Source organism: Vicia villosa, linkage group LG1, assembly GCF_029867415.1.
Source record: "Vicia villosa cultivar HV-30 ecotype Madison, WI linkage group LG1, Vvil1.0, whole genome shotgun sequence".
Lineage (NCBI taxonomy): Eukaryota > Viridiplantae > Streptophyta > Magnoliopsida > Fabales > Fabaceae > Vicia > Vicia villosa.
The window spans coordinates 173,587,037-173,610,983 of NC_081180.1; the positions used below are offsets into that span (position 1 = coordinate 173,587,037).

At 35.7% G+C, this 23,947-nt stretch overlaps 2 protein-coding genes and 1 long non-coding RNA gene across 4 annotated transcripts; all 3 read right to left on the reverse strand.

Annotated features, from left to right (window-relative positions):
* Window positions 1-3,068: 3,068 nt before the first annotated feature.
* Window positions 3,069-4,275, reverse strand: LOC131620536 (uncharacterized). 2 transcript variants are annotated; one of them, XR_009289177.1, is made up of 5 exons: window positions 3,894-4,272; window positions 3,577-3,725; window positions 3,474-3,491; window positions 3,263-3,356; window positions 3,069-3,170 (listed from the first exon to the last, which is right to left on the reverse strand). It is a non-coding gene; the product is annotated as an uncharacterized LOC131620536 (long non-coding RNA). The 2 variants fall into 2 exon arrangements; XR_009289172.1 differs by having other exon boundaries at window positions 3,263-3,491; window positions 3,894-4,275.
* A 3,332-nt stretch (window positions 4,276-7,607) lies between these two features.
* Window positions 7,608-8,084, reverse strand: LOC131659735 (uncharacterized). Its single transcript, XM_058928889.1, has one exon. The coding sequence runs from the start codon at window positions 8,082-8,084 to the stop codon at window positions 7,608-7,610; it is 477 nt and encodes a 158-aa protein (XP_058784872.1).
* A 7,967-nt stretch (window positions 8,085-16,051) lies between these two features.
* On the reverse strand, window positions 16,052-18,072 carry LOC131620546 (protein PSK SIMULATOR 1-like). The gene is made up of 2 exons (XM_058891663.1): window positions 17,959-18,072; window positions 16,052-17,829 (listed from the first exon to the last, which is right to left on the reverse strand). Exon 2 carries the CDS (start codon window positions 17,806-17,808, stop codon window positions 16,210-16,212), a length of 1,599 nt encoding a protein of 532 aa, XP_058747646.1. The 5' UTR covers window positions 17,809-17,829; window positions 17,959-18,072; the 3' UTR covers window positions 16,052-16,209.
* Window positions 18,073-23,947: the final 5,875 nt, after the last annotated feature.

Consider the following 23,947-nt stretch of genomic DNA (forward strand, 5'->3'; position numbering starts at 1 on the left):
AGAAAAAAAAAACTGAACATCAAAATCTTCATCGCTCTCAAAATCGATTTAAATCCCTCGTATTTCTCAACAATTCATGGAAACGAAGAAACATTATAATCAAAAAGGCTTAATATGATAAAGGATATAATAGTATTTATATTATTAGTTATTAATATTATTATTAGACTCTTGTTGTATTTGGGCTTTAATAGTTGTTGGGCTTTTAGATTTATCATCCATTAAGAGTATTATATAATGTAGTCTCATAGAGACATTTAAAATCAATCAAAGAAATCAAAGTTAATTTTATCTCTATTTCCTTAGTTTATTTTAATGTCTTCCTCTTTTTATTGTTGAACCCTAAATTGATAGTCTTGGTAGGAATTTCTTCCTATCAATTGGTGCTCTCATTTTCGATCTCATTCTCCTATCTTAAATGACCATTCCGGTGTTTGATGGAGAAGAAGAACCCTACTGGTGGGTGCTATGTGTTGAAAAACATTTCAAAGAGCAAGGAACTCCAGAAAAAATGAGGCTGCTGTGACCAAATTGCACGGTCATGCTCGTCAATGGTGGCTTTGGAGGTCTCAACTTCATCCTCATCTTGTTGGGATACTTTCACTAGTGTGTTTCTTTGGCATTTTAAATCTGAATGGAGAGAGATCTTACCAATTTCAGATGAGGAAGAGGAATTGGTCCAAGAGTTGTCATCCTTGGTGGAGCAAAGTGTTACGGTAGATGCAGATTTCACCAATATTGTTGATGATTTTGGAAAATCACAGCATGAAACATCTCCACAAGGATCGTTAAAGGTAATTTCGTTCACTGAGGAGGCAGATCTAAAATCACTGAAATCACTGATATCCATAGAAGAAACCTCCTTCCATGAAGATCTGTTTCTCGTCATTCCTGCAGTTGAGGGTGACCATAGGGCTTTGAATCCTTCACCTCTTGTTGAAAAAAAATTAATATCAGTAACAACTCATTTTGGAGATTTTCGAGATGATGCCCGCTTCATTATCCCACCAGAACCCCCAAACACCTCAATGAATCCCATTTTAACATCACCGATCAACCTAAAATCACCACCTCTGACGTTACTAGAACAACAATTAAAAAAAGAGGAAAAAATTGCTTTCCATCCACAAAATCCAGCAGACGCAAGAGAAGAATTTGATGAATTTTCGAATTCGGTAAAATCGTCTCCGGTGATGGCACCATTTCAGGCGAAGGCGTCACTCCCGACGACGGCGCCACTCCCAATCATAGTTTCATCTCAACCACCACCTCCGAAATCAACATATCTGTGTTTGACAACTATACTTCCGCTGCCCTACAAAGTTTCAGTTCTATTGTTGTTATTCTGTGTGAAGAATTTTCAACCAACAACCATTGAGCACGTGTTTTACATCTTCGTTTTTGATCCCGGCAGAAATTTGGTCGATATCATCTTCTACACATTCTATAAATGATAGGTAAAAGAGAAGATTGAGTCTTGTGGAAATTATTAGTTCATTGGATATTGAAGAAAAATAGGGGAAACAGATGAGTGAAAGAAGGAGAAAAATGGGTTCTGTTTCAAACAGAAAAGAGAACTTAATACAAATTTTTTTCTCTCTCCAAGTCTATTTTCTCTCTCCAAGTCCATTTGTAGTAAAGTAAACGAAAAAAATATATACATTCCTTCAATGCTAGCTAGCTTTCACCAATAAAATTGAACGTGTTAATGCTATCCATAGGTTCCACTAGTCTGTCCTCCACTTTCTTATTATTAATAGTGTATGTCCTCCACTTCCTTATTATTACCACTATTTTATTTTCTAAACTCTAACCACACCCACTAAATGTCAGTCTCTCACTTTCCATTCATCCTTTCATTTGTTTTTTTTCCATAGCTCAATGCATTATAAAAAAAACATCTTATCTTAATGTTATTTTATAACCTTGAGGACAAGGTTCAAGTTTTTTTCCATAGCTCAATGCATTATAAAAAAACATTTTATCTTAATGTTATTTTAGAACATTGAGGACAAGGTTCAAGTTTTTTTCCATAGCTCAATGCATTATAAAAAAACATCTTATCTTAATGTTATTTTAGAACCTTGAGGACAAGGTTCAAGTGAACCCGACGGCAATGATAAAGGATATAATAGTATTTATATTATTAGTTATTAATATTATTATTAGACTCTTGTTGTATTTGGGCTTTAATAGTTGTTGGGCTTTTAGATTTATCATCCATTAAGAGTATTATATAATGTAGTCTCATAGAGAGATTTAGAATCAATCAAAGAAATCAAAGTTAATTTTATCTCTATTTCCTTAGTTTATTTTAATGTCTTCCTCTTTTTATTGTTGAACCCTAAATTGATAGTCTTGGTAGGAATTTCTTCCTATCATAATATGTCAGCTTTCCAAACAAACTTGTCAAATTCAGAAAATCGAGAATTATTTGTTCCATCAACTTAAGATGGATTGATACACAGATTGATTAAATTTCAGAACATATAATGCAGTTCTAAGGATATAGAAGCAAACTATACATTTCTCTTTTAATTTCCTCAATACCAACATCATTAACCAACTTTGTGCCATTCCACTCTGTGCCATTCCATGCGTTTAAAACATTTAATGGATATCCTCCTGCAATTATCCTCCTGCAATTTTGAAAAATTAAATCAGTTTCACATAGCAATTATCCTCCTGCAATTTTGAAAAAGTAAATCAGTTTCACATAGCAATTATCCTCCTGCAATTTTGAAAAAGTAAATCAGTTTCACATAATATATTAAAATGAATGGAAAAAAAAACTATACATTCCAACAATATTCTCTAATCTTCTAATCTTCCTTATAATTAGTATGATATTTATATCATTGTATAGAAAACTGAATACTTATTAAGAGATCTACACGAATATTGAACCTTGTAAAGTTCCCTTTCTTATATATTATAAGAGTTTGGTATTTTCTAGTTCACCTTCAATCAATGTCTACAAAAATTGATCAAAAAAGTCATCAACACATGGTATGATGAATTACGGGCAAAAACACTAATAGAGGAGGGAATCAAATCCAAGCACAAACCTTCAATTTTTTTACATCCTTGTTTAAAATCTTCCAATTCCTTTTGCATATCTTTAGCTGCTTCATTTTTTGCCTTCATTGGCTTCATTGGCTCGCATCTGACTGCAAAGTTCAAGTAAGGTGGCTTTTTAATGCTAAATTCATATGTATAAGCAAATCAAAGAAATGTAAATAAAAAACTTTTAACCAACTACCAGTGTGTATTACTTCTTCATGTTTCTTCTACATTTGGAAGGCTTAGTCCCCATTCCTCTTTCTCTTTATCGTACCCACACTTTGAGTATGAGCCTTTTCATAAATCAAATACTTGCAAATCAATTTTTATTCTTTTAAGCTAATAAGAAAATAAGCACAAATGAAATCGATAAAAACCGAAGTTCACGATCGCATCTAGTTTAAATCAACCTTTTACTTCAGTAGATCCTGTTTCAAAGAAATTTTTTTAATTAAAAAACAATAAAACATTGAAAAGAGAAACACAATCAACAATAACTTGTATATTATTTACTTTTTCTTGGCTTGAAATCGAATCCACAACCCACAAGCAGATCTCCATCTTCTTCTTCACTTGAAACCCACAAGCAGATTTCTATTTTCTTCTTCACTTGAAATCAAAACCACAACCCATAAACAGATCTACGTCTTATTCTTCGTGAACTGAAAAATCCACAACCCACAAAACCATTAAACTGATATCCATAAAATCATGGTCATGAAGCAATAAATCATTGGTTGGTTGAAGAAACATTTGCATGTTTTTGAAAGAAAAAAATATACAAACACAAAACCGAACAATACATTTTGTACCAACAAAAATAACATTACCTGAATAATGATGAGAAGCAGTATGATAGGGATGTAATTTCAGCAGAGATCTCTGCATATTTATAAAAGAGTTGGTTAAGGAAAAGAATTGATGAAGCGTGCTGCATAGGGAAGTGGTAGAAGCAATTGTAGAACTCCAAGCGTTTTTCTTTTTTCTTTTACGGCTTGCATTTTGGGAAGTGAGATTAGGGCTTGGAGATTGTGTATTGAATAAATATCGTGTTTGGAGATTGGGAATTAGGTATTAATGACAGCATGAAGAACTTGGTGAGAATATATTAGGCTTAAGAGCTGATAATATATTAATGAATAAAATTAAAAAAATGATAAGAAAAATTGTGGGCTTGACACATAGGATGTCATTAATGCCAGATTAACCACAATTAAGATAATTTTGGATTACCATAAATAACCCTTGAATTAGGTTAGAATAAACTTGGTATTAGAAGAGTTAATATGGCTTTTTTTTACCAAAGCAAAGTTAACTTCTTTCATTCATAATAATAGAGTCAATACAACGAGGAATAATGTTAATAGAACTACGACAAGACCAGGAATTGGCCGCCTTTGAAAGACAAGGGCAACCATATTCGCTTGACGCTTAACGAACTCTACCTCAAAGTTCGGAGAAAGGGAAAGTAAACACTTAATAGATTGAATAATAAAATTAAATTCGGAACCACCTTTGTTACTAGAATGAATAGCTTGGACAACTTGAAGAGAATCACCCTCGAAAATAACATGATCAAGCTGGAGTGCTAAAGCACTTTGGATAGCTTCCTTTAACACCAAAGCTTCCGCCTCTAGGATAGAAAACAACCCAACATCCCAAGCAACACCCGCATGAATAAAATTCCCCAAGTTATCCCGGAAACACCAACCTCGATTCGTAGTACCTTGATGACGATTAAAACCCGCATCAACATTGCACTTTAACTAACCGGAAGGGGGGGGGGACTCCAAGTTATAGTGGACGGAGGACCAACCCCACCCTCCTGGGGATTTTGAGCCAACCACCACTCTTGCCACTTGGGAACCGCTAACCACCCAAGCCTTGAAGCCTCCTCCTTCTCATTATTCCAAATAAAACCATTCCTATTAAACCACAACAAATCAATCATCATATCAAAACTTCCCGAAACCTTCTTATCCACCCTATTGCACAAGTTCAAAATAAGAGATCGAATATCATTAGAATGAAGGAGAAACGGTGCTAAAATGTCGGACAAACCTGCTGATCTCCAGCACTCAAGAGTCTCAGGGCAACCAAAGCAGACGTGCCAGTCACTCTCCTCCTCTACCCCACACAATTGGCACATAATAGGACAAGGAACGTGGTGTTGTCGAAGACGGACCCGGGAAGGCAAACAACCCGAACAAATTCTCCAAAGAAGATGTTTCACCCTCGGGGGGGGGGGGGGGGGGGGGGGGCAAGAATAGACCACAAACCATTCCAACTAGCCTAATTATTGTCTTGAATAGGTGGCTTATTTCTACTCTTCCAAACACGATAACCGGATCGAACACTATATTGACCATCTTTCTCTTCCCTCCACACCAAACGGTCCGTAACAACATCCTCAACTAACGGAACACAAGTAATAGCTGCCACTCTTGGAAAGTCAAACAACTCTTTAATCATCCTCATATTCCATTGTTTAGCAAAAGGCAATAACAAATCTTTAACGACCAGATTATAGATGCCCTGATGTTGAGGCCCCGGGACACACCTAAAATCCTTACCCCGAATCCAAGGCTCCTGCATTACCTTAATCTGGCTACCATCACCTATACTCCACCTGCAACCGAGCTTAAGAACATCTCTAGCTTTCCAAATACTCCTCCAAACAAAACTAGGATTAGAACCAATGTTAGCTTCAAAGAAAGATGTATTTGGGAAATACCTTACTTTGAAAATTTTGGCCACTAAGGTTTGCGGATGACTCATAATAAACTAACCTTGATTAGCCACCATAGCCATATCAAAAGCTCTAAAGTCTCTGAACCCAAGACCACCATCCCTCTTAGAACAAGCTAATCGCTCCCAAGCCATCCATCGAATACCCTTATTATTAGACCCTCCACCCCACCAAAAGGCATTCAACATTCTCTCTACATCAGTAATCACTGCTTCAGGCAAAATAAAAATACTCATCACATAAGCCGGGATAGCTTGGAGAACCGATTTGATCATGACTTCTTTACCAGCTTTTGACAATGACCGTCCTTTCCAAGAATTAATCCGTTTCCAAATACGGTCTTTAATGAAAGCAAAAGTAGACTTTTTACTCCTCCCGATCATAGAAGGCAGACCTAAGTACTTGCCAGTACCTAAAACATGATGCACTCCCATGATGTTTGCAAGATCTTCCTGTGCCGGTAAACTCAGATTCCGACTGAAAAAACCTCTGATTTGGATAAGTTGATTTCCTGACTAGAGTCTTTTGCATAGGTATTCAGAATCCGCATAAGATGGGAAGCTTCCGCCACATTTGCCCTGCAAAAAAGAAAACAATCGTCAGCAAAAAGCAGATACGACACACTAGGTGCCCCTCTGCAGATTTGAATCCCATGGATATCCCCTCTCGCGACAGAACCCTTAATGAGGGTTGAGAGACCTTCAGATATGAGAATAAAAAGATAAGGCGACAGTGGGTCGCCTTGCCTGAGTCCTCGTCCTGGTAGAATAGGTCCAACTGTGTCCGAGTTAACTAGAACCGAATAGTGAACAGACGTCACGCACATCATCATCCAGTGTGTCCACTGCTCCGTAAAACCCATCTTAAGCAGCATACTACGTAAGAAACCCCAATCCACTCTATCATAAGCCTTGCTAATATCGATCTTAAGAGCTAACTGGGCTCTCCCACCTTGAGTCTTTCTCTTGAGGGAATGGATGATTTCAGATGCAATCATGGCGTTATGCAAAATAGACCGACCCTCCACAAAAGCAGATTGTTCCTCCGAGATACAATTGTTAAGAAACGGCTTCAACCTATTCGCCAATGCTTTAACAACAATCTTATAAATGACATTACACAATGAAATTGGCCGAAAGTCCTGCATTCTGTTCGGTTGAGAGCACTTAGGGATCAAACAAATATTAGTATCATTAATTGTCTCAGGGAAGTAGCCTTGGTGAAGCCACGACGATGCTGCCTGAAAAATATCATCCCCACATACTTCCCAAAAGTGTTGGTAAAAACCGGGATTAAAACCATCTGGCCCAGGAGATTTATCCGGGTGCATTTCAACCAACGCCGCATACAATTCATTCTTCAACAGTGGAGAAGTCAATTTAATATTATCTTCCAGGGAGACCCGCTGCTGAATCCCATCTAAAACCTGGCCATACTCACAATTCATACTGCCAGTATAAAGGATCTCAAAATAAGACTTTGCAATATCCCCTAAACCTTGCTGTTCTGTGATCATACTACCATCTTCATGGGCCAAGCACATAATTTTCTTAAAATTCTTTCTAGCCGTCGCCGAAAGATGGAAGAATTTCGTGTTCAAGTCCCCGTCTTTAAGCCAATGCATCTTGGCTCGTCGTCTCCAATACATATCATCACGAATCAAAGCTCTACTATGTTCCAGCTGAGCCTCACGGAACCTCTCTGCTGAATGAACATAAGCGCTACCTCTAGTCATATCCATCACTGCCTTGCAGCGTTCCACCTCAATTTTACTGCTCCTACGCAGCTGTCGCTCCTAATTCTCCAAACTAGTAGCACAAGTAGAAATACGCTGAACCACATCAGTATGAGCCTCAGAATGCCACCCATTGCTAACCACCTCAGTTATGCTATCTTCATGAAGCCAACTGTTCTCAAAACGAAATCTAAAACTACTACTAGTTTGCTGAACCGGATCGCAATCCAAAAGGATGGGACTATGGTCAGAATACGATGCGATAAGGTTAGACAACTTGACATGCGGAAACACCGTAAACCAATCGGAGGTCGCGAGAGCTCTGTCAAGTCTTTCTTCTATCATATGGTCGGTGCCTCTGCTCTTCACCCAAGTGAATTGATAACCTTCAAGCGAAATATCGGAAAGATTACAATCACTCACGGTTTGACGAAAACCTGAACACAACCAATTAGGATGAGGGTGTATGCCGTTTTTATCCTGCTGGGAGAGGAGATCATTGAAATCTCCAATAACACACCACGGTAAGTTAGACATATCTCATATTTCACGAAGAAGATCCCATGCCAATCTCCTTCGACTTCTTTCCGGATAACCATAATAGCAAGTGAGTCTCCAAGCACTTTTATCTTTATCAGTAACAATAACATTTATGAAATTTCTTGTATAATTTAGAATACTACAACTGCCTGTTTTTCTCCAAAGAACCACAATCCCTCCACTTCTTCCTTCGACATCCACGGACAAGCATGCTTCAAACTTCAGCATAACCCGAATGTTTTCCAACTTCCGAGAATTCGACAGAGTCAATCACCAATGTTGAATATAAAGAGATAAGGGATGAAAGGTTGACACAAAAAAATTATTCGAGTTCACCCCATAGCTTAGAGTTACGTACATTCCTTCATACTTATTTATATTTAAATTTCTCAAATGCAAAGACATCATCCCAACTAGGTTTTTTTGTTCTTCTCAAAACATTTAGCCCTTTGAAAAAAAACAAGTGAATAAAAGTTAATTAATATGGTGTTGACAAATATATGCAAATCTAACCACAAATATAAATTTTTGAATCTTTTAGCAAAAAAAAGTGTATACAAAGAAATCACTTGCTTATTTGATTCTTTTTCAAGTTACGACTATGGAATCTCTCTTCTCCTATTTTTGTTCTACTAGCTTCCTCTTACCCTGTTGACTGTTTATACTCAAATAAATTCTTACTCTAATTCTCTTTTCTATTTAAATAAACTATATTTTATTTTCATTAAATCTAATAATTTCCCCTCAACTCTTGATAATTCTCTCCCTATCCCATTAATTATATAATAATCATATTTTCTTTCAAAGTCTCAATTTCTCTTTATTCACTATTAATTTAATTAAAAATCATAAATAATTATAATAAAATTCATTAACCTCAAAATTCTAATTAAATTAAATTAAATTAAGGACTCTAAATTCAATTTAAAACATGGGTGTTACAACTCTTCCTATAACACCCCATCGTCATTTATTAATTATTTTATTAGTTATTTATTTATTTAATTATTATATGATATAGTAATTAATTAAATTATGTTGATTTGTTTATGTGCTAATTGTGTTGGATAATTAATTATTTGAGTTTTGGTGAATATGTGATTTAATTGAATTGTTATGTGAATAATTGATTAAATGAAATATATGTATGTGTATTATATATTATTTGGGTTTGTGTGAGAATAGAAATAACTAGTTGGGCCTAATAATGAGAATAAGTAAGTAAAGTGGGAGTATGTATTACTAAGCCCATTAGTGGATTTAAGTTAGTAAGGGTTATACAAAAATAGAGATATAGAATTAGAAAGAAGAGAAGTGAAGAAAGAAGAGAAGAGAAGAAAAAAGGACAAAAGGGAGAAAATGATTCACGGGCCTCCATCGTGTCTCTACTAACAACTATCAATAGTTGATAAGAAAGCTGGCACACCAGTTTTCCTTCAGTCGTCACAGAAAGATCTCCACCACCATCCTATTTAACATTCGCCAACGTCCCCCAAAATCGTTGAGGGACTACCTCCCACTTCAATGAAGCTACCATCAAGGTCGTCCCTCTGAACCAAGAAATGTTCGTGGGGGAATTCCACAATAGACTTAAGGTGTGACACTTTAATAAATTCCTCACCCAAAAGCTGACACTCACACTAGGCAAGATAGTCACCATGGAGGAGTACTACATAAAAGACGAGGGAAACAATGCTGAAAAGAAGGCTTGCAACGTCAAGGAGCGCGTCCGCGACGTCGATTTCCCACATCCTTCTAGGAAAAATAGTTACACCTCGCTTGTTAAGGACAAGTCTGCGTTCAAAAGAGTGGGGAAGGAAACGGAAAGTTTCGTGTCTTTCAATACCCGCCGAGAACAGATCTGGCACGAGGCACTCCACCAACACAACATCTTAGCACCGCCTTCTCCTAAGGCCGGTGTAATGAGATTTGAGCATGAAAGATGGTGTAAGTTCCATAGGGTCAATAGACATCATACCGAGGTTTGCTACCAACTTAAGAAGGAAATAGAGAAGTTGATACAGTAGGGACATCTCAAGAAATATGTGAATGGAGATTCCTCCAACCCGGAGGAGAGACTTAACTCGCACGGGCGAGAAGGTGTCAGAAGCCCTGGACCAAATAAAGCCAAAGAGGACCTCAGGGCGAGGGAAGTAAAATGGCATGTCACACACTCAACACCATAGTAGAAGGATTTGCCGACATCGATGAGACTAGCATCGCCCGCAAAAGATATGTCTTTCAAGTTTTGAGCATAGAAAACCTCCCTGGGGTCAAGAGTATGGAAGCACCATATGCCGTGATTGTGTTCTCTGAAGAAGACTAGTTTTGCTTCCATCCTCATAACGATAATCACATGGTCATCATTGTCAAATGCGAAGAATATGAGATCGAAAGAGTCCTAGTAGATCAAAAGAGTCATTGTGTCTCGATCCTGAAGACTTGAAGCCATTCAAGGGATTGTTGGTCAGATTTTTAGAAGAGCAAGTTCAAGTGACAGGGTACCTCACCCTGAAGACCATGTTCGAGAGCAGGACTAGGCCAAAGAAATAAAGGTTAAAAAGGGAACACTTTTCGTGCGGTGAGGCGGGCGTGAGCAAAAAAGCTTCTCATTTGATCTCACAAGACGATGAAGCCTTAACGCAAGAGGGAATGCTCATTTTCCCTCGAAAATCGTCCATATAGTCATTTTGTTTTTGTTATTCATTCATGTAACTGTCTTATCTTTTGTTATTTGTTTACCCAACTGACATTCTTTCATAGGCGAGTATTAAAACTCTTCCAATTATATGGACAAACTATCTATTGAGGTGCACTCTTTTCCCTCCACGCTTCCCAATGTGCGAGATTTTTTTACGAGGCGTCTCATCCTGATTTATCTATATCCATTTTTTATATTTATGCATAAAATTTAGGCTCACAAGGATTTAAGATTCGAATCAATCTAGGCAAGCCCTAAAGGGGCATTTTCAAAGCTCATGATTCGAATCAGGAGTAGCACATAATTCGAAGTAAATGAAGTTCTGATTCGAATCAAGTTCAAAATATGATTCGAATTAAATGGTCCGATTTTTTTTCCAATTTTGAAAGGTAAGTGATTCGAATAAAAAATAACACATGATTCAAATTAAATGCCAAAACATCCAAATTTAAAAGGTTCTAACTTGTGATTCAAGCTACGCCTGTGGAATGACAAAATAGTAATTACATGGGCTTAAAAAGGAAATGTTAATCAGGAATCAAGAGAATATCATTATTGAAATATGGAGGATTCTCAGTGGTAAAATCTAATGAAAATAGTTGAAGCGATTACACATGAATTCAAATGATAAAAAGCATACAAGCACTCAAATAGAATATTATTTAAATTACATATACGCAAGACTATCAATCAATAATCGAATTGACATAAACATCAAAACACAAATACTTAAAGCACGTAAAAGATACCACAAGATACTTTGTGCTTTCATGTCGCCCATAGAAGTGATTATGTGCGCTGGATCCCCGAGATGGGATCCTTGCCGCCCTAGGAGGCAATTACATTCACTAGATCCCCAAGAGGGAATCTTTGTCGCCCATAGAGGAAATTTTAGGTGTTGGATCCACATGATGGAATTCCTGCTGCCTTAGAAGCGGTTATAGCAATAGACGTTTTAAGAATAAGGCAAAATAATAGAGCAGTTAATAGTAAATACGGTTAATATAAAGATGCCCACAAGGGACGCCGCTATCCAAAATAATTACAAAAGCCACTAGAGGTGTAAAGAGATTTTAGAAACAAAAAAAAAAAGAGAAAAGGAATTATTCTTCGTCCACTAGCTCTCTATATAGAACCACCTTAAAAGGGTCCATGAGGCTCATATCCATATGGGGATAAAGGAGGGCTACTCATTTTTTCACTTCCTCAAAGTAAAAAACAGAGGCCTTCACAGAGTCGTCCATAAGTTGTGAAACCCACTCCTTTGTACTATCAAGAGTACTATGAGCTTCCTCGAGCAACTTCCTTAAGCCCCCCACCTTTACATGCTAATATGTACCTGAGTGGCCACTCCTTCAGCCAACACCTTCAGATCATCCCTTATCACCTTCATCTGCTTTAGCGCCATCTCACCTTCTCGAGTGCACTTTTCTAGGTTAATTGTCCTTGGCATCATTCTTCCTAGGGTATCAAAGTGTTTTTCTCTTAGAACTTTACCCATCAAGAAACATCTCGTAAGTCAGGCCTCCAACAAGGCAGATATTTGGGTGGGAGGTATAACAGAAAGCATATGATAATCACCTATGAAGTTCCTAGGGAAGGAAAAGAAATGATCGGCAAAATCCACGACATTAAAAGGTGTGGTCGTTCCACAAAGAAGGTTCACAAAGGAACAGAGTCTCCATTAATCTCTCCGCCTCTTGGTTTCTCGTTGGCTCAGAAGAAATCTCGTCCCTCATAGGAACCTTAGGAGGACGAATCTTTATCGCTCGAGAAGTTTCACCTTACGCCGTCCCTTGAGTGTCAACGCCACCGCGAGCAAAAGACAACATTGTGTGCTGCTGGGCCTCATGCATCTTCACCAGGCGCCCTTTTTCTCATCGTGGGGCACCACCATCATCTCTCATGTATATTAAAAACTGTTAGAGTAAGCCCACACAACATAATATAAATAAAAGTATTTTTTTTCTTACCTAAGTTCTCCTCTACTCCGTTGTCGTCTTCACGATCATGGTCGATAAGGATGTTGGAATCTAAGGGTCGAAAGCTATCAAAAACCTGAATCACCTTGCAGTCCAAAGGAGAAAGGACACGAGATTCCACCCTCCCGGTGAATTTATAATCAGGAGTCCAAGATAAAGGAAACAAAGGCTTGTCTCCCGCTCTCATGATAACAGGGAAAATTATCCTTCCTATTATCTGTACAAACTTGTCTTTTCCAATCCTTATAAGGACTGGCAAAGGGCTTAAAAAATGTACCTCAGGAAAAGGGTGCAAGGTTACCCATCCACTGTTGGGAAGAAACTTCGTTCTATAGAAATACAAAAGTACCCTAATCGAAGGAGACGCCCCCAGGTTGCAACAAATTATTTGAATAGTCTTGAGTATACTTCATACATTTGGGGTAACATGGGGACATGCCACATTATTGGTAGTTAAGAACTCTGTTTCGAAAGAAGAGAAAGGGGCCAAGACTCCTAACTCGTAGATAACAAGAACATGAAGATAGAAGTAAAGAGGTGAAGGATCACTAGATGTGTCCATGTATTCCCTCTCATCTCTCGAGCAATGTTCCATGATCACGTCCCTCTCTCGTCCCGTACTGGAGAAACTAATGCCATGACAAAACTTCATAATCATGTCTATAGTGGAATATAAGGAGGAAATGTCCTTGACATGGATGAACGTAGTTTTCTTCACTATGTTTGGCAGAAGTGAGGGTTCGAGAGAACAAAATCTAACACAGAAAAGTTTTTTATGAAAAGAAAAAAGAAGTGAAGTAATTCTTCTGAAAATATATAGAAAGTACAAGGAAATTGGCTCAACATTCACCCAATAGATTTTCACCAGATGCCACGTGTGAATACGAGAAGTAAATTTGCCTTCCTAAGAAACAACATCATAAGGTCCACAAATGCTACATGAGCCTCTTCCCCTCGAACACTCAATTTGGCCAAAGGGACTAGCGTTTTGATGTCTCAAAAAATGACTTCAAAACAGATACATTTTTTCCAAGCTTGTTAAAGGCCCACGAATTCAAGCGCCTTAAGGCTGAGGAACTCGGTCTTTGCTAAAGGGCTTGTCTATTTTTTCACTCGCCCTTCGCTGAGGGACTCGCTCATTAGGGAGAAGCATTCCCGCCAAACGAAATTGTTCTCAGTCAAGGAAACTATCAAAGGGACGAGGGGCGTATTCCGAAGAGGGGAAATTAGTTTTTAAACAATTCTCCCTTTAAAGAAAAGTTATTGTGCTTTAGAGACTGTGTAATGTTATATTTGGTAAAATGTGAGACTAGGGCGCCCTCGCCTAACAATTGGGCCACCTAGACGAAATTTAAGGGATTCTCCCGAGAGGTTCCCCGAACATGGGAGTCAAGTAAGAAAGAGTCCCGCTGACTCCTAGAAGATAGGCGGTCAATAACCTCTCCTAGTAAGAGGGGAGCAGTTAAGACCACATCAAGGAGTTGAAAGTATTAGGTGCCGAAAACTCTTATAAATACATTTCTCCTCTAAGAGAATGGACAAACTCTAAGTCATACACACTCTCTACTACTCCAAGAGCATTATGCTCCCTCTAACCGCCCATCTGCAATCAAGTAGCACCGGCCACCAGTAGGGCCTCAAACCTCACGTGAGCTGGTCCCATAAATAGCCTTAGATACCACCATACAGGACTTCTCGCCGCCGTGAACAAGCCCTCACTATGTAAACGTGTTATGTACCTACAAAGGCCTCTAAGTCTCCCTTCCTTTATAGGAAAACACGCACACATGTACTTTTTATCAATATAAAGCTTATTTATTTTCTTGTTCCATGCTCTTTGAGCATACTTCAAACCATATGATGCCTTGTAGGGTCTATGCAACATATCCTCCTTATCTTTAATCTCAAACCACATAAGCTAATTAACAAAGATAATTTAATGGTACATTTAAAAATGCTAACTTGACATCTGAATGGAATAAGGGTCAACTTCTACAACAAACCAGAGCAATGATTATATTGATAGTCTCATGTCTAGTCACATATGAGAAAACTTCACAATAATATAGGCCTTGTCTCTACAAGAGCCTTTTGCTCAAAACTCTTGCCTTGTGCTTCATAACTTTTCCTTCAAAATTTATTTGAGCTTGTACACCCACCTTAAATCAATATCCTAGTTGGTTTACTTCGTGAGCTCTTAATTCTATTATCTTTGTCCTTCAAGCATAGCATCTTTCAACACTTTCTCTTTCAATGCTACCTTTTTTAAGTCAATAGGCTCAACATTTACAAACGGTCTATAGTGTAAAGTTCACAATACTCATTTGTAACATTGTCAAGGATAACATAAAAGTCATATATTCTCTTCTTAGGAAGTTTCATATTATGTGAGGTCTAGCTACAAGTTGAAAGCTTTTCATCTAAACTAATATTAAGCACATCAATTTCAATAACATCTATTGTCTCACTATCACTCGCCTTGGACACCATTTTTTTTGCTATCAATCCAAAGTTTCTTCTTCCATCACCTTATCATCTTTATTAACCTCAGTTTTGTTTAGCACAATATTATACAACATGTATGCACCAACCCTATTATAGCCAACAAAGATGACTAGTTCACTTTTATCTTCTGGCCTTTTCCTCCTTGCATCAGGAATATGCTTAAAGAAAAATGACCCAAATTATATTCTCGAGTGAATCCCAGTATGCTTCCTTCCTAACCAAAATTTTGTAGGGAGTGGCTTCACACCTATGGTCACATGTTTATACACCTCATGAATAGCAAAAATCACTTTCATTTGTCTAAACCATCTATCCGAATTATTGTCATCAAGAATGGGAAGGTTAGCATGAAAACTGTCATTTCCTTTAGCCAAGATTTCTCACATGATCTTTCTCACTTCTTGAAAGATTAAGACCTCATTTGTTCCTATAAGCTATAAGATACCAACTTACCAAAGTTGGGTTAAATCAATTTATATCTGAAAGAAGAATTTGAGAGAGGGGAGTTTATGGAATTAATAGTAGAAGAATGAATACGTGATTTCAAGCATTGGTTATGCATTTATATAGGTTTTAGCAACACTCAAACCAGTTTACTTGTGATGCAAGTAAATCACTAGCCAAAGCTAATTAAACTTAAAGTAACCTCTAACTTACCAATTAACTTGTAACTAACATAACTACTAGCATAAACTAATTCTATAGTTTAAATTACATCTAACAAAAATTACAATGACAAATATATTAAAATACTTGAAAAAGATGCAAAATAAACATTACTAAAAAAAACAGCAGATTGTAATGATTTTCACACTATTCTTTCCACTTTGTATGCATATCAATCAAACAATGTACAACACAAAATTGTTTCTCCAATGCATATACCAAATGTACAAAACAAAAGTATTGTCCTATGACTCAACTAGTACAATTATTACACAACTAATTCCTTCTTAAGGGATCTATACACCTTTCTATCAATCCTGCATACATAATGTAGACCAACAAGAAGCTCAACAATTGCAGCTTCAGTTTTTGTTTGGTTTGCAAAATAAAGAGTTTGTACAAGTAAAACATTTGCTTTCAAACAAGTATGTTCCTTCTCAAAATTCCTCTCACAATGCCACTTTACCATGTTGTTTGCAAGTGGACCTAACCACTCCAATATCTGAGTTACTACCACATTCCATTCCACTTCAAGATTATCACTTTTCACAGTAGCATACCATTTAAGCTTACCCCTTAAAGCCGTTCTTATAGTCGTCGGTAACTTATCGTATAGATCGTCTCTCATTCGAAGATTGATCTTATTCGCGCGAGGCGATGATACTATCTTCTCTATTAATACAATCACATTTGCATAATGTAGAGCTAAACCTGCATCTCCAAGTGTTGATGGAACCGGCTTTAACTTCTCCTTGAGAGATAGTTTGATATAAACTCTAGTTCTATGAAAGAGAGACGGTTTATCAACTACCGATTTCGCGTTGACATCGATGTTTTTCCTCGTAGAACCTCCGTGTGAATCGTTGCGAACCAATATGCAACCTTTGAATGATCCAATATATTTCAATTGCTTGCCTTCCAAGGGAAGAAGCCTTTCATATGAATCTTGTGAATGAAGCAGCTGTTGCTCTTTCTTCTTTTTCTTGATCTTGTTCTTTCTTCCAATAGGCCCCGAAGAATATTCGTTTAGATTCGTCTCCGAAGGATGAACCGATGATTGCATGACATTGAGAGCGGGGAACGAATGGTTGCGCCCGAGACGATTAATACTATTGTTCATTGTTGTTGAGGAATCATTTTGTTGGTTTTCAATAGGCAAATGACTATTTCCAAACACAAGTATGATTCTCTCAAGAATTGTGAACAATGATCTTGCTAACAATCTAACAACATAATCATAACTTTTACTCCAAGGAGATAAATCTCTAATATTCTGCACTTGTTGCCTCTGCCACACAACCTTCTTCTCAAACTCTATCAACTTCGTCTTGTTAACAACATCGCGATATCGATTCAACTTCATTCTCCTTAAAGTTTGTTCACACTCAGCCAACACTTCAATCTCCTGTGACAAAAGAGACATAGAAGCAACAAATCTCTCCATTTTCTTCACCTTTCTCTCCATTTTCTTCCATCTATATTCCCAACCTGACCATTGAGCATAATTCTCAAAAGGGTTATGAACAAAACTTTCATAGCTTTGATATATTGGATCCTTACACCTTTTTCCTAACCTTGCCACAGATTGTGTTAGAGATTGAAAGTTATTGAGTATCTCATTCCATGTAAGTTCCATCAAGAAATATTCATCATCAGAAACAAGCATTTTGACACCAACTGAATTCACTATCCATTCTCTTAGGTTCATTACTTCATTGTCACTCAAAGAATGCCAAAAGTTCACCACTTTTGACATCAAACCTGCAACTTCAAATGACATGATTCCAACTCCATCCTTTTCATCTGAACCACGTGAAACAGGCCAAATCCCACCGAGCCATGTCATGTTTACTGTTTCACCTTTCATTGATCCAATAGAAAAGTTAATCTGAATATTAACAACAGAAAAAACACATTAGAAACTCAAAACATAAAAGCTATGTATAATATACAGAAGAACGTACGCTTTAAACAAGAGAGGGAGAGAGAGAGAGAGAGAGAGATATTAGAAAGATACCCTTTAAGAGAGAGAGAGGTGAAGAGGTATTGTTGTGAAGGAGAAGAAAATGAGGAATTGTTGTAGAGAAAAGAGAAAAATGTAAGGTGAAACACACGTGGATGTGGAATGATGACAAAGATCCGGTCAAACCGAGGTACGAATGTGGGACATATGTTATGTCTTTTACAAAAACGTGGATTTATGTTACTGTTGGCAGTGGTTGATTGCGTTTGGTAATTGCCAACTAATAATTGGATTCTTCTTCCTTTGTCTGTGTGGGGTCAACATGAAGGCATGCAACACAAGATTTCATTTATTTATTGCAAAGAGAGACACGAATGTTGTAGATAAAAAAACTAGTAAATTTTTCAATTTTAAATTGAAATCAATTCAACACGAAAGTATTCAATATTGAAAAGGAAAATGATATTCCTACGTCCATATGATATGATACACAATACTGTACTGTATTTTACTATTCAGGAACTGAATAAGACTAACAGTAAAATATTATAATAATAAAAAAAAAATTTAAAATATAAAAATTATTATTTTTTATTTTATTTTTTATTAAGATATATCAATATAAAAATGTGTGATTAATCAACTATATAACTTCATTGATCAATATTTTATATTTTATTAATCAATTTTTTTATTATTAAAAATTATTTTTAATATCTAAGTGTTAATTAACTAACTTCATCACTTCATTAATCAATTTTTTATATTTTATTAACTAACTTTGTTTTACTACTAAAAACTACTTTTAATATTTAAGTTATTAACCAACTTCATTACTTCATTAATCAATTTTTTATATTTCATTATTCAATTTTATTTTACTAATAAAAGACATTGTTCTATGCACTGTGCACGATCATTATTCATGATCACTGTTTATGGTACTATTCATTGTTTACCGTATTTATGAATATTAAGTACAGTGTAATGTATGATGAGCAACGCGACTTTAACACCAAGATGACACTAAATACTTACACCCGACTACTATTCACCGTGAACATTGTAACAATACCCGTGAATAGTATATGAATAGTAACTTTTAGCGGTAAATAACAGTTGGTTAATGAAATATAAAAAGTTAGTTAATGAAATAGTGAAGTTGGTTGATAAACACTCATATATTAAAAATAATGTTTACTAGTAAACAAAGTTGGTTAATGAAAAGTAAAATATTTGTTAATAAAATTATGAAGTGACTTAAAAAACGTCCAGATATACTATAAATATTTTTTAGTTGTAAAATAAAGTTGGCTAATAAAATGTAAAATGTTGATTAATGAAATTATGAAGTTGGTTAGTAAATGTCTAGATATTAAAAATAATTTTAGTAGTAAAATAAAATTGATTAATAAAATATAAAATATTGGTTAATAAAATATGAAGTTGGTTAATAAATGTCCAGATAATAAAATTAATTTTTAATAGTAAAATAAAATTGGTTAATAAAATATAAAATGTTGGTTAATAAAATTATGAAATTGATTAATCACACAATTTTATATCAGAATTCTTTAATTTAAAAATTAAAAAAAATGATATATATTTTTTAATTTTTTTTATTATTATAATATTTTAGTGTATTTATGTATTTATGAACAATAAAATAAAATACGAAAGGAAAATAATATTTTTGAATCTATGATATTTGTGTTTAAATCAATTAGACATGCTAGTTTTACATCCTCCAAAAACAATATTAAAGACAAACTTTGTACGAAAGGAAAATGCCATCATGTTGTGACTTTTCTCTGGTGGAGTTTTTGGATTTTGGTGAACACTTGGTGAAAGACAAAGAAAGAGTATTTTATATTTTTTTTCAAAAGAAAACAAAGAAAGAGTATGAGTCCATTGCGGTTTGCCGCAGTCATTGTTGTAGTTGTTGGTATGCGTACGTTTTCTTTCAGTTTCCGTCGTTACATTGTACCTGCCATAGTTCGGAAATTTTGAGGAGCATATACCTCTAATCTACAATGTATGTATACATCAATTGGTGAAATCATTTTGGTAATGTGTTGTGCAGTTAGATCAATTTGTTAGATAGATCAACAATATTGGATCTTTGGTGGCTAAAAGAGTCTTGTAAAAATAAATGGCATAACAAGATAATAATACTGACCTTTTTTAATTCAAAAAGATTTGCCATTAACATTGTCCCATATTCAATTTATGTTAGTCTAAAACAGCTACAACTTTTCTTCTATTTAAATATTGTATACCAGAACAGAAATAGGTGAGAGATTGAAGATGATCATCGATATTTCTAATACAATGATTAAGGTCTTTGGAGGTACATGCAAGAGTAATAGTCCAACAATCAAATGAGAAACTGAGAAAGGTAGAGTTGTTGCAAGTGTGAGTAAGTGAATATTTGGGCATCACTCAAAGATGATTAGAATTGTTCTCGGTTGATCTAATGTGGAGTACAAATGACCTTTGAATGTAGATCAACAGTTGAGATGAGGAATGAGGTCTTGCCCCTGTATATGGTTGGAAATGAGTCGAGTCGAACTCGTCTCAGTTCGGCTCGACTAATTAAGAAATTTTCAGCTTAAATATCGGCTCGAGTTCGTCATGAACTTTTTTTTCAGTTCAAACTCGACTCGTTAGAAGTTCACGAATAATTTAGTTCAACTTGTTTGCTTCACGGACTTAAAAGTCATTTTTTTAAGTCTATTCTTTGCCTATTATTATTTTTTAAATAAAAAATATGAAAAAAATAAAATTTATAAGATTGGAATTTATACGATGTTGATTTTATTTGTATAACTATTTTAAAAAATATTTTGCTCACTTGAGAATATAAATTATCAATTAAAATCGTTAGATTAAAAGAAAATATAAGGCAAAGATTTAGAACAAATCTTTAAATCTACTCTTAAAAACAATATAATTCATCTCTTATATAATCGAGTTAACTCATGAACCTAACGAATCGAACTATATATAGTTTAAGCTCAGCTCATTTAGTTAATAAACTTAGTTTTTAAGTCATATTCAACTAATTTTGTTCATGAACCTAGTTCAACGATTTAATTGTCGAACCGAGTTCCAAATTATTTTTGAGTTGGTTCGGCTATTTGTTAGCCCTACCCCTGTATAATGCTCCCGATCGGAGGTTTTACCGTGGTCTCTATCACCGTGGGGTTCATGGTTTTTAAAATGTTGTATCGAGGGTCTCGTCGATATTTTTGTGATATCGGGGTTCTTTATTTCACATTTTGTTTACGCAGATCGACAGGAATTTGGCTATAGAAACTTCCTCTTGCACGAGAATTTTCTCTTGGCTTTATCAAAGATAAGAATTGGAAGAGGTGTAGGGTCAAAAGATACTAAGGTACTCTAAACATAGGTCTTTCTCTCTTATCTTGGTGTTCTGTAACGACTAACACACTTTCGCATCAAACAAAATTTGACCGTGAAAATTCGCAAGAATTTAAAGTCAAAAACAATAATAATGTAAAAAGCTATGACCAAACCTCTAGACGTTTAAATAAAATGATTTAAATTTTGTTTCAAATAAAAAATATTAATTGGAGCCTAAAGTCAACAACATGACTCTAATCGTGTTGTTGTGCATATCTTGAGGTAGAATTCTAAGATATACAAAATATAGGAGTTTTTCCACTCTCAGACCTCTAACAAATTTTTAGAACAACAAAAATATCTTTTGAACATGGTTTTAAATTGAGGAACGCAACACGTGATGCGGCCGCAATATTGCGGTTGCGGTAATGTCTGTATCCGCATCAGACTGCGATTACGGTGTAATTGCAAATCACAATAAAACCATATTATAATGTCGCAACAGCCGCATCATAACACCACAATAGCTGCATCAATTCGCATAAGACCACATTAAATTATGTAATGCTCGCAAAAATTATTTGATATACTTTCCTTTTTATGTATATCATAGATTTAAAGTATGTTTTAAAAAGATTAGTGATATTCAATATATATATATATATATATATATATATATATATATATATATATATATATAAAGAAAAATTGAAAGACAAGTGAAATCTAAAATAAATAATATAATATAATATTTTATGTTTATAAATATAAATTTACGCTGCAATTTCCACAATCCATATCACAACAATTGCAATATCCGCAATCGCAATTTAAAACCATGATTCTGACTGTTAAAATTCAAATACTTAAAAGTATGTTTTAAATTTTAAAATCTAAAACCCCTTATAGCATATAAAACCTTCATCTTCTCTTTGTGTTTTCTTTAAGTTTATCATTTTTGGATTCTATATTGTTGTGAATTCAATGCCACGAACAAAGTATAAAATAAGGGATGAATAAAGGACAAGAAAGAAGAGGAAAACAAGATTGGTTATAACTGCTATTCTTTTATTTTCTCTTAAAACAAGATTACAAGTTTACAAGAATAACAAATAACCTCTCTCACCCCAAATTAGGATTTGCAGCTTAGCAATGATGAGAGACTAGTATGCTATTTATAAGAAAACCTAACAGACTAACTAATGGGTTTTTTCCACAAGGCCCATTACACAAGCCAACTTAATAAACAAGCTAACTTAACAAATTAGGGTTTAAACACTAAAACCTAATTTAACATGCTAACGACCCTAGCATCTTTGACACAAGCATGTGAACAACCTTCGACTTCATGCTTAATCCTGTCGAACCAAGAAGCTACCCTTCGACCATACTAGAGTTTGATCCAATATCTCACAAATCTCCACCTTGGATCTAACTCTACAACATCAAGGGAACAAACTAGCTTTCTTCATGCAGCTTTATCAACTGCATACAGTGGAAAAACTTGCAGCTCGGCAATGTCTTGGTGATCATATCAGCAGCATTGTCTTCAGTCGAAACCTTCAGCACTTGGACTTCTCCACGCTCGATTACTCCTCTGACGAAATGCAGCCTTACATCAATGTGCTTAGTTCGCTCATGATAGGCTGAATTCTTCGACAGGTGTATTGCACTTTGACTATCACATTTAACAGTGATACCTCGACCTTGAAGTTTCAGCTCCTTCGCAAAACCTTCAAGCCACAATGCTTCTTTCACAGCTTCAGTTAGGGCAATATACTCCGCTTCAGTGGTTGATAGAGCAACAACCTTCTGATGTGTTGCTTTCCAACTAATAGCAGTGCCAAACATATTGAAAACATATCCAGAAATAGATTTTCTGGAATCCATACAACCTGCATAATCAGAGTCGACATATCCTTCTATTACTGCTTTACTATCTTCACCCAAGGCTCCACCATAAGTTAGGACTCTATTTAGAGACCCATTTATGTACCTTAAAATCCACTTCAATGCTTGCCAGTGAGCCTTTCCAGGATTCGCCATGTACCTGCTTACAAGACTTACTGCGTATGCTATGTCAGGTCTAGTACAGACCATAGCATACATCAAAGAACCGACTATATTAGCATATGGGATGCTATTCATATAGGCTCTTTCGACATCAGTACTGGGACACTGATCAATACTCAGCTTGAATTGAGGGTTTGTTGGAGTCACAACTGGCTTCGAATTCGACATACCAATTTTTTCAAGAATCTTTCGTAGATATGCCTCTTGAGATAGGCATAAATTCGACTTCTTTCTATCTCTTCGAATGTCAATTCCAAGAATCCTGGAAGCAGCTCCCAGATCCTTCATATCGAACTCCTTATTGAGTTCAGCCTTCACCCTCATCACATCTTCGACAATGTTGTTTGCTATGAGAATATCATCCACATAAAGCAACAAAATAACAAATGAATTACCAGGTCGAAATCTGAAGTAAACACAGTTGTCGAACTGACTTCTAATGAAACTTATATGTGTCATGAACTTGTCGAATCTCCTATTCCACTGTCGAGGAGATTGTTTCAGCCCATACAAAGATCTCTTTAACTTGCACACACAATCTTCCTTCCCCTTTTCGACATACCCTTCAGGTTGCCTCATCAGGATCGTTTCATCTAGATCACCA